This window comes from Oryzias latipes, chromosome 9 (assembly GCF_002234675.1).
Source record: "Oryzias latipes chromosome 9, ASM223467v1".
Classification (NCBI taxonomy): Eukaryota; Metazoa; Chordata; class Actinopteri; order Beloniformes; family Adrianichthyidae; genus Oryzias; species Oryzias latipes.
This window is the reverse complement of record NC_019867.2, coordinates 33,305,751-33,324,652: the sequence shown is the minus strand read 5'-3', so window position 1 is coordinate 33,324,652 and position 18,902 is coordinate 33,305,751. Positions and strand designations below refer to the sequence as shown.

The 18,902-nt window shown below is 42.4% G+C and overlaps 1 protein-coding gene and 1 long non-coding RNA gene across 3 annotated transcripts in view; one reads left to right on the top strand and one right to left on the bottom strand.

Moving 5' to 3' along the window:
• The window catches only part of ralgds (ral guanine nucleotide dissociation stimulator), a 38,711-nt gene extending 27,145 nt beyond the window's left edge, over nt 1-11,566 (bottom strand). For both annotated transcript variants that reach the window (XM_011473100.3, XM_011473101.3), the window contains exons 1-8: nt 10,636-11,566; nt 1,743-2,047; nt 1,573-1,647; nt 1,270-1,463; nt 1,000-1,124; nt 693-908; nt 471-574; nt 308-392 (exon numbers count right to left, since the gene is read on the bottom strand). In XM_011473100.3, the coding sequence (XP_011471402.1) occupies nt 308-392; nt 471-574; nt 693-908; nt 1,000-1,124; nt 1,270-1,463; nt 1,573-1,647; nt 1,743-2,047; nt 10,636-10,656 (1,125 nt within the window). In that variant the 5' untranslated portion in view covers nt 10,657-11,566. The remainder of the gene's footprint in view (nt 1-307; nt 393-470; nt 575-692; nt 909-999; nt 1,125-1,269; nt 1,464-1,572; nt 1,648-1,742; nt 2,048-10,635) is intronic.
• Nucleotides 11,567-12,588: 1,022 nt separating this feature from the next.
• Nucleotides 12,589-13,001, top strand: LOC111947855. The gene is made up of 2 exons (XR_002873805.1): nt 12,589-12,632; nt 12,710-13,001. It is a non-coding gene; the product is annotated as an uncharacterized LOC111947855 (long non-coding RNA).
• The last annotated feature ends 5,901 nt before the right edge of the window (nt 13,002-18,902 follow it).

Sequence of the window (18,902 nt, the reverse complement as noted above, 5' to 3'; positions counted from 1 at the left end):
AGTTAAAAAATATTCATTAAAACACGATAAATAACTGACAGAAAATCAAAAGAGAATCAGAATGAAAAGGCAGAATTAAACAGATGAGTTTTGAGTTTAGATCTGAAAGTTGGTAAGGAGTCTATTTTATGGAGGTCAGAAACCCAACCTGTGATGATTCAATCAGAGGATGACCACTCTACCACTGCACCACAGCCGTTTTAGGAAAAGGTATGGTTGTCTTGTTAACAGACATTTGCATGCCAGTAAAAACTCTCTCATAGCCAATCTCAGACCCCCACTACTGAAAGAAGCAGAGGAGGCTTACCTTCACCAGCAGTTCACGGCTGATCGAGTAGTTGTTGTCATCGGAGAAGATTTCTGAGAGCTCACGAAAAGTTCGAAAACTCTCCCTTCAGATATTAAAGATAAGATAAGATATTAAAAAACATCGCTGGCCCAAAGCCGTCCAATCTTAGATGACGCATCACCTTGACACCTCCTCCCAGGTCCTCTTCAGTCTGTGGATAGCATTGCACTGCAGAGCGGAGAGGATGGCCCGTAAGGAGGAGAAGTTCTTCAGGATGCGGCACTCCTGCATCACAAACAGACAGGCTCAGATCCTCTGCAGTGTGCCCATAAACCTTCAAGAGGAAAGATGAACCACAAGGGGAGGAAGCATGCTCCCAAACGGATGAAGAAAAGTTTCTGACCCGCGCCACATCGATCCACCGCTCCAGCAGCCTGGCTCTTTGGCTGGCCTTCAGCGAAGGGTTGTTCAGACAGGTGGCGATAACACAGTTGGTGACAGCATTGAACTGGGCCACAGTGGCTCTGATGGTGGGGGCCAGGTGCTCCTTCCCCTTCTTATCCCGCTGAGACCAGATTCCACCAAGGCAGTGATAGGGCACCACCTTCTTAAAGAGGTCCTGCAGAAAGATAAATGCAGCAGGGATGTCTAACAATGGACCTTTAAAACTTGACAGAAGAGCAAAAAAAAGGTGAAGTTTCAGCCCTTACTGCATCCATGAGAGTGAACTGCTCTGCTACCATGATGGGGTCAAAGGACAGGAAACTGAAAGCAGGAAGCTCGTCCTCAAAGCCACTCTCTTCCTGCGTGGCAAAAGGGCAGCCCATGTGCTCCCCTAAAGAGACATGGAAACAGACATTTTCCACACCAGCTGGTCTCCCCCATGTTCCTGCTCCTCTTCAAACAGGATCAGTTCAAACAGCTTATCTAATGGACCTTTTCTGGACCACCCACATACAATCCCTGTCCTGCCTGCATACCATCAGAATCAGGTTCACACTGCTGTCGGCGCTGGAAGTGGGCCAGCAGGTTGCGAGCACGGCGCTCCAGGTCAGAGCCAGGAAAATGGAGGTGCAGGTAGGAGAGGAGCTGGTGTAGACATTCGTGGTTTGGAGGGGTCCAGAAGTCCTCCGAGTACTGGTCCAGCCATGCGCCCAGAATGGATGAAATGGTACTAAAACAAAAGAACAGATTAAAAATGATTTTATCAAGACAAATGTCCGAACAAACAATGGCTCTAGCCTGCAAAAGTGAGCTGGACCTGCTGACACATGCAGACCTACTTTCTGAGCTCTGTGCAGTTGTCCTGGGATGCTCTGTGTGCAGGGCCAGCAGGCACATTTGGAAGTTTGGCATATCTAGGAATAAACATACTCCATCTTTACAAAAAAAAACTCCTTTTCAACTTTGCAAACTGAACATTTTCTTCCTTGAAGTTTGATCAAAGTTGCACCTGTGGAGCAGGAGGTCCAGCACTTGTCTGGTAGTCGCAAAGGTGCGGTAGGTGCACAGGAAGATAGTGACGTAGGTAGAGTCTTTGCCCCTGAAGGCCGACACCATATACTCCACCAGCCTCTCTAGTGTGCCGGCCTTGATTGTTCGCACCTTGCAGGTCTCGTAGAGGCTCAGGGCAGAGTCCGTCTCCACACCCAACCAGCGCTGCCCCTTGTTGGCAGACTGGTGAAGTTGCACCTTCCTCAGTGTGATGGTGAAGACAGCGTCCTCCTCAGTTTCCTCTCCGATCTCCTGTGTCGAGCTCTGCAGTGGAAAAGTGTTCAGTCCAGCTTTTATGATGATTTCATGTGAAAAACTGATGATTTCAGGTGAGTCTGAAGGACTGTCACACCACCAGCACGGTACAAGCTGCAAGATGAGCATGAAAACAGGTTTTGTCAGCCATTTCTCAACAACATGGAGACAGAGATCTTGGTGGAGATGAAACACTGGCAGTCCTACTAAGTATGCCTTTGTGTAAAGTGCAGAAGAGCAAACATTTTTCAAAAACCTAAACATAAGCACTTCGTTCTGTCGTTGTTAGGCTAGCGCAAAAACAAAAGGAAAAATGACCCAACAGCTGAAGGGAGATCAAATCTGTTTTCATTTAATATCTTAATATTAATCACAACAAACCAAAAGTCTATTCTGTAATCTCGCAGGGAGGATTATCTAAAAGCATGCTTTACAAAGCAGAGACGGCCGTACGTTTGTTGCAGCTTCATCTTCAGAAAAATAAACATCGATTCTAATCATTATAGGGAAAAAGGATTAACCTTTATCAAAATCCTATGCATGCTCCTAATTCTGTCGCTGAATGAAGCTAGAAGGATTCATATGGCTGTCAGAACTCGTGGCACAATCTAAACCACTTCAATGGATCAGTCACATGGTACAAGTCATCATTTTCAGCTCCTCCCCTAAATGAAGCATACCTCCATGCACATTGCAGAAACTCTCCTTTACCCTCCCCTACTCGGCATACGCTGTAAATGTCTCATCATAAAGAAAACTGCAGAATGAAGAAGTACGAAAACATGAAGCCAATAGGCCCACTGTACTGAAGTGATGACAATAGACTGTGAACAGTGGGCACTTGCTAAAATGCTGTTTCACTGATTTTCTAGTGCACTTTGCTTCTTTTTTGTTTGTTTGGTTGGTTGTTGTTTTTTCTTAAACATCACTGTGATCTGCATCCTGATTGGCTGTAGATTTTTTTCAATCAATTTCCTGTGTGTTGTGTCTCCTGTACAGCTTGTGTTCGGTTTGCCAGAGTTCGGCTACATTTAATCTTCCATCGCAATCAGATCTTTGTTTTCATTTTAGTTGATCATATTTTTCCTACTAAGTTTGAACTTTGGGAGCTTAAAAAAAGAGGGAAAAGTGCAAAATGTTCATGTCTGAGAAACAGTGGATAAAGTGTGTATTGAGGAGTTTTACAGCTTTAAAACATCTGTTATTGTAAAAAGGAAAAGATGAATACTTCTCAGATAGTGTCTATTATGGGTTATTTTTAGAATGTAACTCCCACAATATTTACTATGAGAGACCATTGTGGGTAATGATTTTAAGATACTTTTAACAGTTTTTAAATGTCTTAACGGTCTTGCGCCTTCTTATTAATCAGATCTTTTAGTAAAGTATGAACCCTCGCGGACCTTAAGATCCTCTGGCTCTGGTCTGTTAACCATTCCGGCTGTAAGAACCAAAACCTACGGAGAAGCATCTTTTCAACACTATGGCCCCCGTTTATGGAACAGTCTGCCAGAGGACCTGAGAGCCGCAGAGAGCATTGAAGTTTTTAAGAAAAGGCTAAAGACCTATCTTTTTAACTTGGCATTCAGCTAATTTTTTACTACCACTATTTCTTTTTTTATTTGGTTATTTATTTATTTATATTTATCCATTTGATCTTGTTTTACAAATTTACACTAGATTTTAATGTGTTATTTTAATTTTAATTTATCTCATTTCAATGTTTTATTGTTTATTGCTTTTATCAATATGTTTACTGTTTCATTCTCTTTTACATTTTTCATTCTCTTTTTTATTTTTTATTTATTTTCTGGTGCTTCCTCAGTTAGGATCCCTCCCTCTGGGTTGGATGCTGTTCAGCCACTGCGGCTCTGGTTGATAATGGATAACTATTGTGCTTTTGTAACATAGAGATATGGCCAGTGATAATAGTTTAGGCGATACGTTGTTTTTTATGTAAGAGCAACAGTTTTTTCTAAATCTCCAAACCATCTCTTAAGTCTCATTGACTGCAACTTTCAATCAAAATGTTGAATGGAGCCTGAGGGATTCATGCCGCTGTCAAACTCACGGCACAATTTGAACCATTTCATGAATGACCAGTTGGGGAGGGAGTCACTGGCTCCCCAACTCCCAGCTGACGACTAAGGACTCTTAACGACCCGAAACCATGTAGGCTAAGTTGACAATACCATCCAGTTTCAGGTCTGACTCCTCCCCCATGAGCGCATATCTACCAGCTCTTTTACCAGCTAATTCAGAATTGACAAAGCCTCTTGGATAAGAAACGTCTTCTAACTTTAAAAATTAAGTCCAGATGACAGCCCCTAAACCTACTACTATGATGGAATCAACCTGGATGAATGAGAGTCTTAATTAACATATTCCCCTGAATGAAGCAAACCTTGATACATGCATTGCAGAAACTCCTCGAAACCTCAATACAAAACGTCACATCGCTACATTTTGGTATGGACAGGCGTATGTTATAAACGAAAAGCATCGGCACATTATATTTATGCATAGAGATATCGTGACAAGATCCTGTGGCCCATTGTAGTACCGTACATCCAGGAACATACCCTCATGTTGCAGCATGATAATGCACGGTAGGGGTGCATATTCCGGTGATAGGATATGTATCATGATATGTGTCTAACAAAATCATACATATCACGATATATCCCAAGGCTGTACCAGAACAATTATTCACAAAGAAAACTCTAGCTGAATATTAACATACCCTTTCATGTTAATAAGATGGTAAAAAATCTTTTTTTTAATGATCACAACATTAAGAACTGCACCTGTATCTCATTTCCAAGTTACTTTTACCCAACCAAATTTCTGGTGCTTTTCTTTTGGTAAATTAAGAAATATTTGTGCTTAAAGAGATTAGTCATGATCTTGTCATGATTACTGAATTTCCCTACGAGAATTAATAAAATTGATCTTAATCTTGGTCTGATTACTGTCTGATTCCACAAATGATTTTCAGTATAAAAAAAACAGAATGAATGTGCCTTAACCAATAAGGTTGTGAAAGTATGATTGAGGAAATGAGATAATTTCCAACATTGCTGAATGTTGGAAATAAACAGCATTATTAAACGGTTCAGGAGGCTGAGCGGAGCTTGAACTAGAGCTTCAAAAATAAAGGAAGGATAAAGATAAAGAATAAAGAAACACCAATTCTTTCCATAAACATTAAAGGGTCATGAGCTAGCATGACAGGATGAAGGAGAGGGCTTTAATGTGACTAAGATGCTTTCTTTACAGGACAGTGTTCACTGCAGCTCCTTTTTCTCACACTCGTTTTTATTTGAGCCCACTGCAAGCTCAGCAATAATGGTACATGATACTGGCAGCAACATGGCACAAAGTGTCGGTTTGGTACCCATCCTAAGTAAAAACTTAGTAGTGCATGTCTCAAGACAACAAAAACCGCGAGGCTGACTGAACATTTAACAAATGCTGGTTCTCGTGAGATCTTATTGTGTTGGTCGAGGTGTCGAGCTGCTCAAAGAGGCTCAGTGGGTGGTGCTGCCAACCAGCAGTCGGGGGTTCAAGTGGTGAACAAAAGTAAGACAGCTTTAAACATTTTGTGCATGTTGGACCTTTTACACTGTTTTGTGTTCTGTAGTGAAAAAAGTGTGTCATTTTAATTTATTCAGGTTATTCTGCAGTGCTGTGAAACAGTGGATTGTCATAAACTGAACAAAAATATTCAAGGAACACTTTGGTTTTTGCTCCCATTTGTCATGAGATGAATTCAAAGATCGGAAACATTTTCTACAAACAAAACAACAATTTTTCTAAAAAAGTGTTCACAAATCTGTTTAAATCTGTGACAGTGAGCACTTCTCCTTTGCTGAGAGAAAGGGAACAATTCACACCGCTACTCAGAAGAGACAGGCATCTGATGAAGACGTCTTCCTCTTCTTAAAAAAGAGATTTTATCTCAATGGGATTTCCTTGTAAAATAAAGGTTAAATAAATAAAAATAAATGAATGCCGGAGAGGAATCATTAATGCCTTGAATGAATGCTATGGCAAAAAATGTCTTCATACTTATAATCAGATGTGACGCAAACGTAAATGATCTAACTTTAAAGAGCCTTAACGCCCGGTGAGAAAAAAAGAAATAGTGGTTGATGAACGTGTCCGTAACCGGCCCAAACACTGCGGCACAACAATGAGTGACAATTGCCACAATTTACGGCACATAGGTCTACAGTCACAGGCATTTGAGCAGGTTATGAAACCAGCAAAACCTGTGGCCCGGCAACCAGAAAATAGCTGAACGTGATTCTGCGCCAATGTTAGATCTCCGAAAAACACAGCAGTTTCTGGCTTATTACAAGTTAATCTCAAAACATAGCATTACCAGCAATCTTGAAAAGAACACAACTGAAGCAGAGTGGGCGTGGATGCTCCAGCGAGAGGAAAGCGGATGTGGAAAATAGAATTTTAAAAAGTAAATGGACAGATCTTTATGGATTCATTCTTCCAACAGGCAGAGCAAAACCTTTATGTCTCATGTGTTGTGAAAATGTGGCCTTAATATCAAAGATCACTACGAAAGCAAACAAACATATCCACAAACGTCTGAGCGCAGAAAATATACGAGCTAAGAATCCCACACGAGAGATCAACCCGATTCATCAGACTTTTTCACTGCTTATCAGTCTGTGTGTGTAGATTTGGGGCAACATAAAAAATCTTTCAGTGATGTGATGTTTGTGAAAGAGTGCAAATGCACTCCTGAAAGGCAGTTAAAAAGACCAACTTGTTAAAAAATTAAACAAGTCAGAAGATGCAAGATATTAGCAGGTGATGAGCTGTCAAAGCTCAAGGAAGCTTTGCAGAGTCAGGATTCCAGCTGTTGACACAGAGGTCACATGCACGTTTATTCCATTAAGGAAAAAAAGTGAATCTTTAACAGAATAAAAGGACCTATTGTTGAAGAGACAGTGCAAATTCAAATAAATGTTTTTAGTAAACTTCGATCAATTATTACTTCAAATTCAGATTCAAATTGTACAATGCAAATCATGTATTCATTCTTTTCCACGTGTTATATTTCAGGGTTTTTGGGGTCCTTGGTCTCAAATATGAGTTATGTTGGTGCATGCCTACCACAGATTGCCATTCCATGCTATTGCATGGGCAGGTGTGGGCAATTCCCTTGTTATGTCATCCTGAGTAAACAGATAAAAGGCCTGGAGTTGATTAGAGGACTCGTGCTGCATTTGGAAGATTTTGCTGTAAACAGACAACATGCGGTCAAAGGAGCTCTCCATGCAGGTGAAAGGAGCCATCATTAAGCTGAGAAAACAGAAACAAACATGAAACCAGAAACTGCTACAGTATTAGGAGTGGCAACATCAACAGTGTGGTCCATCCTGAGAAAGAAAAAAAGCACTGGTGAACTCAGCAACGCACAAAGACCTGAACGTCCACGGAAGACAACAGTGGTGGATGACGGCAGAATCATTTCCATGGTGAAGAGGAACCCGTTCACAACAGCCAACCAAGTGAACAACACTCTCCAGGAGGGAGGCGGATCAATATCCAAGTCTACCAGAAAAAGAAGACTGCATGAAAGTAAATCCAGAGGGTTCACTGCAAGATGCAAGCCACTCAGAAGCCTCAAGAATAGGAAGGCTAGACTGGACTTTGCTAAAAAGCATCTAAAAAGTTCTGGAAAAACATTCTTTGGACAGATGAAACCAAGAAAAGTATGGAGAAGGCGTGGAGAAGCTCCTGATCCAAAGCACACTACATCATCAGTAAAACACGGTGGAGGCAGTGTGATGGTCTGGGCGTGCATGGCTGCTAGTGGCACTGGGACATTAGTGTTTATTGATGACATGACACAGAACAGAAGCAGCCCAATGAATTCTGGGTGTTATGAGACAGACTGTCTGCGCAGATCCAGGTGAATGCAGCACTGTCTGCGCAGATCCAGGTGAATGCAGCCAAACTGAGTGGACGGCCTTTCATAATCCAGATGGACAACGACCCAAAACATACAGCCAAAGTAACTCAGGAGTTTATTAAAGCAAAGAAGTGGAACATTCTTGAATGGCCAAGTCAGTCACCTGATCTGAACCCAATTGAGCAGCATTTCACTTGTTGAAGACTAAACTTCAGACAGAAAGGCCCACAAACAAACAGCAACTGTTTGCCGCTGCAGTAAAGGCCTGGCAGAGCATTCAGAAGGAGAAAACCAGCATCTGGTGATGTCCATGAGTTCAAGACTTCAGGCTGTCATTGCCAACAACCAAATATTAGTAATGACCATTTGGTTTACAGTTATTTCATTTGTCCAATTACTTAGGAGGCCATGAAATGAAGGGATTGTGTTTAAAAAATGCTTTAGTTTTTCACATTTTTATGCAATCTTTTTGTTCAACCCATGGAATAAAAGCTGAAAGTCTGCACTTCAATGGCATCTGAGATGTTTTATTTCAAATTCACTGTGGTAATGTACAGAAACTATATTAGAAAGAATGTGTCTCTGTCCAAATATTGATACCAACTGACTGTAATAGAATTTGCCACTACTACAAACCAGGAAATGACCATACTCTCGTTGGATGCTGAAAAAGCATTTGACATGGTAAATTGGAAGTTCCTCATTGCTGCCCTCCATAAGTTTGGGTTCTGGGAATCATTCATTGACTGGATTAAAATATTATGCTGCAACCCAAATGCATCAGTCAGAACTAACAAACAGACTTCCAACAGTTTTTTTCTTGGAAAAGGAATCAGACAGGGTTGCCCACTCTCCCCCTCCCTTTTCGCTATATTTATGGAGCCTCTAGTTGCAGCAATAAGACAGAATGAGAGCATTAAAGGAATTAAAACCAAACACAGCCATCAGAAAATTTGTCTCTATGCAGATGACAAATTACTTTTTCTCCATAATCTACATTCGGAAAGTGAAATAGCAAACAATCATTAACGGATTCTCCTCCGTATCCGACTCCTCAATTGGAATAAATCTTTTTTACTATCACTGAACAGTAATGCAGAGCAAAGACTCTACCAGTCAAATCAGGCAATAGCAAATATCTAGGTATTTATTTTTCCCCCAAATTTTTTGAACTGGTGCAGCTAAACTACATCCCATTAGTGAACTACAAAAGACACTGTTCAACAAAGAACTGGGTAAAACATTTTTAACTCCATCTGGATGAAGCTCATCTGCTGGACTTTAAATATGTAGTTGTAGATTTAGATTAAGTTAATTCTTCTCTAAGAGTTCTGGTAAATCGCCTTTCCGTCCTGGGGGAGGATCCCTCCTTCATGTGGGCACCCCTGAGGTTTCTTTGTTTTTTCCGGAATCCGGTTTTTTAGGAGTTTTTCCTTACAGAGAAGGGGGGTCTAAGGGCAGGGATGCCAGTTTAGTTTAGTCAGTTTGTCAATTTAGTATTTTCCGAATGAATTCTATGTATTCATGATCTTTTTAATTTTATGTTTAACTTTTTCAATTACCTATATGAAAGCCCATCGAGACAACTTTCTTTCTCTTTGGGCTTTTCCCATCAGGGGTCGCCACAGCGAATCATCGTCCTCCACCTCACTCTATCATGGACATCTTCTACCCTAACATTAGCCAACTTCATGTCCTCTGTTAAGACATCCATATATCTCCTCTTTGGCCGTCCTCTTGCCCTCCTGCCAGGCAGCTCCATCTCCAACATCCTTCTACCAATATATCCACTATCCCTCCTCTGAACATGTCCAAACCATCTCAGTCTGGCTTTCTTTGACTTTGTCGCTAACACAGGCAACATGAGCCGTCCCTCTGATGTACTCGTTCCTTATCCTGTCTAACCTGGTCACTCCTAAGGAGAACCTCAACATCTTCATCTCCTCTACCTCCATATCAGCCCATCGAGACAACTGTTGTGAATTTGGGCTACAATAATAATTGAATTGAATTATATTAGACATAAAGGATCTTAGAAAGACACAGAGAAACAATCACATTACTGTTTCTGTGACGGGCAGTACGGCATCACCTTGCAGCCTGTTTGGTGCTGAGCATCATCAGATGAAAGATTTTCAATATCTCAGAGCCTTGAAACAGTTTAAAAAAGAGAAAAGTGGTGCAAACTGAAGCTGATTTATTATTTGTCAGTTTCATTTAATGTTGTAGTTTTAGTTTTCAGCTTTTGGCCTTAATTTGAAATGGCCTTTAAATAAAGAGTTTGTAAGTGTAAAATATGTTGTTCCTTTACTTTAAACTGCATTGACCCCCCATGTATATTTAGCAACAATGAAAGCTTACATTTATAGTCTCAACCTTTTAAAGATCCTAAAATGTGGTAACAAAAAGACCCTCTTCATCTGACAGCTGCACTTATTTATCAGTGAATTACACTGAAACTGAAATATGTGGAGAGGAATGAACTGAAATGTGGAAGGATTATCATCTTTATTGTATCTCTATATTATACAAGTACCAAATATCTGCTGGCACTTCATTGGATCTGGTTGATTGCCAGTTTTTTGCTGGTTGTCATGGGAGTGTGAAAAAATGTCAGATTTTTCTGAGATACAGAGCCAAAGGCTCCAGATGTTACCTGTTTTTCCAGCATTATCATTCTCTCGGTATCATGGCCTTCACGGAGAGAGCGTCCAGCTAGTCCCGGTCAGACCCGCTCCTCCGCCAGCATCATCTTCGCGGAGGGGACAAAATGACTGCGGATGCTTCACGGCCGGGGGGCTACGCCGCCAGGAGGCTTCATGCCTGGGAGAAAGCCCCTGGAAAGCTCGGGCATGTCTTCACATCCGCGGAGAGGCCTTCGGGGGGATTCACGGGAGAACGGCGAGGGGAGGGAAACACCCACCGAGATCGGGCCCGGCTAACCTTAGCGCGCTAGCTTCAGCCAGACCATCGACGATTGTCTCCTGGTGCTCACATCGCCGCTCCGCTGCCTTCAAGTCACGCTTGGAAGGACGGGGAGAAAACGGGGAGCTTGGCGTCCGCGAGTCCTGACAGGCGCTCGCTGCGTCTCCACCACGGCATCCTGGTGGAAAAACGTGAATCGGGGTCAGAAGAGGCTGATGAGAGTACAGTGACCCTTAATGGATGCTGCTGCCGGTGGAGAAGAGACGACGCTGAGGAGGAGCAGCAGAAATCACGAGGATCCTGAACGCATCACACGCGAAACAATGCAGAGGCGAAAGTGGCGCTCTTGAATGCAACTCGCTCCCTTTAAAGTCTTTAAAGTTTTCATTTTTCCAACTGTTTGTTTGTCCTCCAAACGTACCTAAAACACAAGAAGACTGAATATTAGAACTTCAATTGCGTGTTTATTCATGGCGTCCCGGATATCGCAGTTTCTGTCTTTCGGGTTGTTCTGGAGCATCTTGAACAGCCGAACGAGGCGTTCACTGTCCGGGTTCTGGTCATCAGACAGCTGTGTCCCTGCCCCGCAGCACGAAGCCCAACAACCCATTGACTACGACCAGTGGCGGTTCTACACTAAATAATTCCTGGGCGGGCGAGTGACCCCCCCCCCCCCCCTCACACATACCCATTTGATGGGATTCTTTTTGTGTTACCTGTGCTTATTTGACCACTTTACACCAAAAATGCATACATTTTATCAACTCATATTACAGCGGGGTCAAACTCGGTCGCACAGGGGGCCGAACAAGGTAAACATTTATTAAACACACTAAAGCTAATCTTTTAAAAATGTAAAACCTTTAAAACTAAACTCTTGGAACATAAATATGAATAAAAACAGGCATATTAATCCAGAATAAATGAAGTTAAACTTTACATAACAAATAATATTTTGCTCTACATAAAAATAAATTCTGTCAAAATTATACAAAAATGAACATGCTGCAGAACAAAAAAAACAAAGCCTAAATAAATTAATAATTAGAAATAACAAATCAGATCATTCCGTTTTCTTTGCTCTTTTGTCATTTCTTTACAGCTGGACTCCTGCATCATTTTTAGCAATAATATCATTCCAGTCAGACAACTAATGCAGCAAAAATATATTTATTTTCACATTCTTTTAGTTTGGCATTCCCATACTTTAATTCACATTCTTTTAGTTTGGCATAAGGCTCTGTACAATTCCATGAAACAAAATTTCCATAAAAGTTTTGGGTAATAACTACCCCCAACACCAAATATCATCAAGATGAAGAAAATGTAAATGTATAATCAGTGTGTAAGTCAGACGAAGTGTGTTTCAGAGGTATTCCATATTCAGATTTACAAGTATGACTATGTGTGACCAGGCACCATTGACCGTTGGGCTGCTCCCGTTCGAGTACAGCGCCACGAAGGGAACACAGGAAGGAAAAGAACCAGGCAAATTGAATGTGGAGCCATGTTCGCAAGAACGCTGTAGGGGACTACAAATTGATCCGCCAAGCACCAACCTGTAAGACAACACTGTCACGGTGCCTGTGTCAGCCACCTCCCCCTCCCAGCACTCCTGCTCCTGCTCTGCTGATTGGAACCAGCTGGCCTGCATCTCCTCATCTCCTGCCTGCCTTCTTAAGGGTTCTCCTCTCCAGTATCCAGCGCCAGTTTGTTATACTCACTCCGGTGCTTATGTCTGGCTTTTTAGTATTTTCTAAACCAAGTCAAGTCACGTTACTTACCTCGCTTGTGCTCACCTTCAGGTTCATCTCCCACTGGTCACGCTGGTTCCCGTGGCAGAGCTCCTCTCCATGTTCCACGCTGGTCCCGCCGTCCTCGGCGTCCACGCTTCGCCTCAAGTCGCTCCGCCGTCCTTGGCATCCTGCTCAACCTCAAGTTGATTCCGCCGTCCTCGGTTCCCCCACGCTACGCTCCTCAGGTTCCACGGTCCGCCGCGCTCCTGGGACGTCAGATCTTCATCCAAAGATTATTCAAGCTACGCTCACTTGGAGGCTCTGTAAACCCCCAGGAGAATTAAAACCTCTTTGCAAACTATTTCTGGTCGAGAGTTTACTTCCGGGTCTGCCACGTCTACGACGCCATGACAGACACGAAGCTTAACATCCAATCCGAAGCTTCCACTGGCATAATATGATAAAAGCTTAAGTAACATCCATGATTTAGAAGTTTCCATCTTTACTACGAACAAGCTTAACGGCTATAATTTCGATGCTTCCATCCGGCATACTATGATACCAGCTTAAGTAACCTCCAATTTCGAGCTCCATTGCATACTGTAATACAGCTTAAGAACATCCTAAATTTGAGGCTTCCACCTGGCAATATAGTATTCAAACATCCATAATCCAAGAAATTGTTTCCTTTCTGCTGCTAACACATTGGTCGATTTAAGTCTGAAGTCTCTTTGGAACGCTGAGGAGGTCCACCTCCCCATCACTTTCAGTGCAGAAATAAGTACGTGGAGTGCAGTCGTTGTTGCAGCTCCAGATCAAGGAGTGCAGGGGCAACGATCTGCAGGGAAGCTGCAGGACGAGCAGAGACTGTGGAACTTTGAAGCCATCCGACTTTGTTGAGGGTTTTACATCATCTGCCAGAAACGGAGTGCTGACCGGGGAGTAGGGGGTCGCAGGCTCAGGAAGTGATGCATAGATAAAGACAAAGCAGTATTAGTCTTGGCAAAGAATATATAAATAACTTAGAAACTGATCAGTTTTAGAATGCTTAAGATAATGGGAATAAAAGTGCTTTTAAAGAACAAATCTGAGAAAGTAAAATCAAGTAGTGAGTTTAAAGAGAAGGTTCTATTTGTGTGTTCACCACACCATAGAAAACCATCAGAGCACAGATTCCAACAAGAATCAACATAGTGAGAGATGGAACATGCTGTAATATTAACACCAAATTTTTAGATGCACAACAGTAACCTTTTGTCATTTCCAGAGGGACACACCTTTAGAAGGTCATCGAGGAGCAAGCTAATGGAAGGGTATCCAAGGACCAAGGAGATTCATAGTTGAGGAAGGTCGACATCTCACGTAGCAATGGACGGCAGCTCGGCTGGATTTGATGCTTTGTACTTGATATCAGCGGTTCTCAAATTGGTGGACAACAAAAGTACAGATAACTTAAATATTAATTGGCCAAGGGGCGGCTAGATACTGCAAAGGAAGAACAATTTGAGATCGATGAGGGATCATAGGATCTGATAGTATTTTAGCTGGGCTGAACCTCATGCATTTAGAGGCGGATGACAACAAGTCTCTAAATGGAGATGCTCTTATTCGAGTGTCATCTGCTTGAAAACAGGCAGAATGAGGATTGGTCTGCGACACAAATTTCTTTTACTCTTAGAACTGAAGCTAGAGATCTTCAGTGATATAGTTTTTACAGCCAGGATCATATTAGCTCGTAATGTAAGTTATTAAAACACTAAACCAAGTAACCCGATGACGCATTAACTATTTATTATCGCACTTCTTAAAACAATCTTTGTAATAATCTCCACGGCTGAATTTTCTCAGAACCACATGATCCATTAATGGACCATTAGAGCTGTGGATTTGGGTTTCACGTCCTAAATTTTCGGTGGCTGGACATTCATAAACCACTCTTCATAAATTTCCCCCAAAACCAACGGAGGCGCAGCCCCAGAAAACAAGGGGGAGTGAGACCGTAGACCCAAAACCACTCCGAGGATCGAGAAGGAGAGACCAGAAACGCAAGACAGAGAAACATCCAGAACAAGGAACATGGAGGTCCAGGACTGATCTACCTAGAACGAGAAAACAAGATGAACGAATGACCGTGGAGAATAATGCACATAGCAAAATTCATGTGGCCCAACAGCGACAAAATCTTATACAACCAAAGGTTGAATAAACGATCCGCTGCACAAATGCAACAACATCACAGTGGGCGGAGAGGCTTGCATCAATGAACAAGAGAACCACGGCAGAAAATAAATCCAGATGGGCGGAGGACCATACGTCTTACTTAGATAAAGTGGAAACCCAGATTCAAAAACGAGTCGCGACCACAGAGTTGAAAAAAAAAAAATAGACCACCGAGAAATTATCAAGATGCAAAACGACAGGGCAGCCCACAGGATTACACAAAGCCCAGGACAGGGCTTCTGAGAAATGTAGTCAAACCATGAGGACTGTTACGACAGCCGAAAGGTAAACTGATAAATAACACTCTGAGCGTCACCTACCAAAAGATGCCACTGGGAGGGATGGAGAAGCATAACAGTGAGAACATCGGCAATATCCGCCTTTCCCAGCCATGCATTGCGTTCTGTGGAATTAATCATTCAGATGGCAAGGTCAGCCGAAGTGCAAAAAAACAAAACCGGAAGGATCACGAGGAATTAGGCCACACAATGGATGAACATGATGTCTTGTGAAATTTAGCCTTTGTCGGAGTCGGCCTACAATACACTGGGAGGCAAAAAGAATGGAGAAATCATGAAGCGGTGGAGCTAGTAAATTATTTCAGGATAGTCTATCAGATTTCTGCTGCACATCACTTCACTAAAGAATTATTTCCCTCCTCCTAATATCCTTCAGACGGCAGCTAACTGAGGCCAGCTGCAGCAGCAACAGCTCTCAAAGTCCTTTGACCACTCACACTACAGGCCGTGTCACAGAGGGGATGGCGGCGATGCACTCAGCGTCACCTCAGTCAGCTCCAGGAGCTCAGACCTGGAAGACGTACACGTCAGCTTTCTGTCAGACTCACCGGAGGGGCATGAGAGGAAGGTAAGTGGGGGTGCAAAGGGGGTCAGCAGCAAAACTCAGGCATTCACATCTACCACCTTTTAGCAGTCTTGTGTTAGACTTGGAGGCCAGGCTAAAGCAGTTAGAAGCGCGGCTTCGCACAGTGGAAGCTAAGCCGGCTAACCCAGCGAGCACCCCACCGCCTTCCCAGCAGCCGGGAAATACACAGGGGTTTGCACCGGTTGGGAGGAAACATAGTGCTAAACGCAAAAACTCAGAGCACCCGAAACTCCACGTTAGTAATAGGTTCTCCCCCCGTCAGCGACACACCTGCTGAACCCTCAACTCTGGTTATCAACTTTTCTGAAGTTAGAAACGTGGAGCTCCCACCGGCTACAGTCAGGTGTTATCCGGGGGCCAGAGTTGGTGACATCGAGGGGAACCTTAGGATGTTAGCTCCGAGTAAGTCCAGGTTCCGTCGAGTCGTGATTCACGCAGGCGGTAATGATGCCCGACGGAGACAATCAGAGGTTGTTAAGTTAACCCTTGTGCTATCCTAAGCACTTTAACATTGGGAGTTGGGTCATCTAGACCCACTAGACAGTGCTCTGAAGCTTTTTTCTTCAATGATTTGTGATCTTCACTAGTGTCCATGGATTACCTGAAATCTTTCTGTCATGTGCGGGAGGCTCGAGAGCCGGTAGGACCCAGACGCAGAGGCGGGAGGCAAACGGGTTCAGGGCTAGAGGGTTTAATTATAACAAAAGGCGCTGCAGAGCAGGATGACAACAACAAAACAAAAACTCACTGTGGCGTGGCGAGGCATGAAACATGGAAACATGAGTGTGGCAAAAACATGGAGACATGAACACCATGACAAAAGGTAATGGACCAGCACAGGAGGAAGGCAAAGACAAGACTTAAATACAGACAGGGCAGACAAGACACAGGTGGACACGATCAGGGCTGATGGGGACCAAAGGAAGTAAAACTCAAGAAACAAGACAAGACAAGACCTTTCAAAATAAAACAGGAAACAGAACCAAACCATGACAGAACAAGACAGAAAGCAAAAACCAATACAAAAGAAACTCAAACCATGACACTCACCAATATGTTTTTTTTTTCCCAAAACGAAGATAAAGTTAACGTGCAACTGCTCTCCAGTCAAACCGTTCTCTCTCAGTTTTCAAATTCTGACATTTACCGTGCAGATCGGGGCAAAAGGCGAGAGCTTAGCGAGAGACGTCCGCTCAGTCCGCCATCCCAGCCGGGTCTTCAGGACTTGGTAAAGTTAGAAAGATCTTCACAGAGTCGGACTTCCTGCTTCAATAACTCTTCTGATAAACGTTCAAATGTGACAGCAAGTCTCTCAATCATTTTGTATTAACACGGAGAGTGAACTAAAAATGCATTTCTAAAGAAAAAAAAACGTGTTTTTTTTCCCAGCATTTTCATGAGAAATGATCTCTTGTGCTTAAATGCAGACATTCAGCTAGACGGCTGCAAACGGACAGCGTCGGCAGTTTTGGACATACTCGATTACTCTTATCTAATTGCAGATGACTCTTTTATGTTATTTCTGGACTTTTTTAAGGCCTTTTATACAGTAGAACATAACTTCCTGTATCGCTCCTTACAAAAATTTGGTTTTGGTGACTACTTCTGCAAAGTCATTAAAACTCTTTACAACAAAGCCAGCTGCTCCATTAAACTTAAACATGGTTCATCACCTAGGTTTGATATAAAACGTGGGATTAGACAGGGTTGTCCCATATCTCCATATCTATTTCTTCTTGGAGCTCAGCTTCTCTGTGACCACATTAAATCCAGTCCAATACGAGGGATCTCCATCGCTGGTAGATCTATTGTCGTAAGTCAGCTCGCCGATGACACGACTCTCTTTCTTAAAGACAGCTCACAAATTCCATTAGCAATAAATATAATTAAGTCCTTTTCCAAAGCATCCGGTCTTTCATTAAATCTGAAAAAATGTGAACTCCTCCCAATTAAATCTTGTGATTCGGATTCACTCTGTAATATTCCTGTAAAGACATCAGTCACATATCTTGGTATAATAATATCAAAAACTGAAAATGATAGAGGTAATACTAACTTTTTTCCAATTATTGATAAAATGAAAAAGAGGTTTAACCTCTGGCTCTTGCGTGACCTTTCCATTAAAGGTCGAATTCTCCTCTCCAAGGCTGAAGGGCTCTCCAGAGTCATTTATGCCGCTCAGTCTCTTTATGTCAGTAACATCGTTAGCAAAACTGTTGATAAACTGCTATGCGACTTTGTCTGGAAAAACCAAACTCATCATATAAGGAAATCTGTTCTAATGAATGATTACACTAGTGGGGGTCTGAACTTCCTGGATTTCAGTACCCTAAATATGACTTTTAAAATTAATTGGATAAGAAAGTTTTTGAAAAATCCGAACTCTCTGTGGAACTTCATTCCCAATTATATTTTCTCCCAGGTTGGTGGCCTCGACTTTTTACTGCTCTGCACCTACAAGCCCGACAAAGTTCCATCAAACTGTCTTCATTTCATAAACAGATGTTACTTGCTTGGTCCATGATTTATAAACATAATTTTTCTCCTCACAGGTTTTCCATTTGGAACAATAGATATATTCTTTACAAAAACAAAACTATCTTTATCCAATAGTGGTTTAATAATAATATCAGACTAGTTAGTCAATTATTCAATCAACAAGGTCAACTTTACACTTACACCGAATTCCTTCAGTTCTACCAGATCCCTGTTTCTGTGAAGGACTTTTCGGTTGTTTTTGATGCCGTTTCCCTCAACCTCACCTATCTTCTTAAAGGAACTCCTACTCCATCTGCTCCCCAACCACAGCTTCACGTGACGGACACTGCTGTCGGAAAACTCTGCTTCTCTGCTTTGAGAAATCAAAACAAAGCCATCCGAAGACGGTTCCAGCAGGAGCTAAAGACTGAATCCCCGGCCAGAACTTTCTGGACTTCACTTCATGGTCAAATGTGTTGGGAAAAGGTTTGGCTTCTGCCAAACAAATATCTTCTAAACAACAAAGTGAAAGAGGTTTCGTTCAAGATCATTCATAGGTTTTATCCAACAAATCAGTATATGCAAAGGCTAAAAAGGGATATTGATAAAAACTGTTCTTTCTGTTCTCAATCTGAAGAAACGTTGGTGCATTTCTTTTGGACCTGCAAGTCCACTGAAA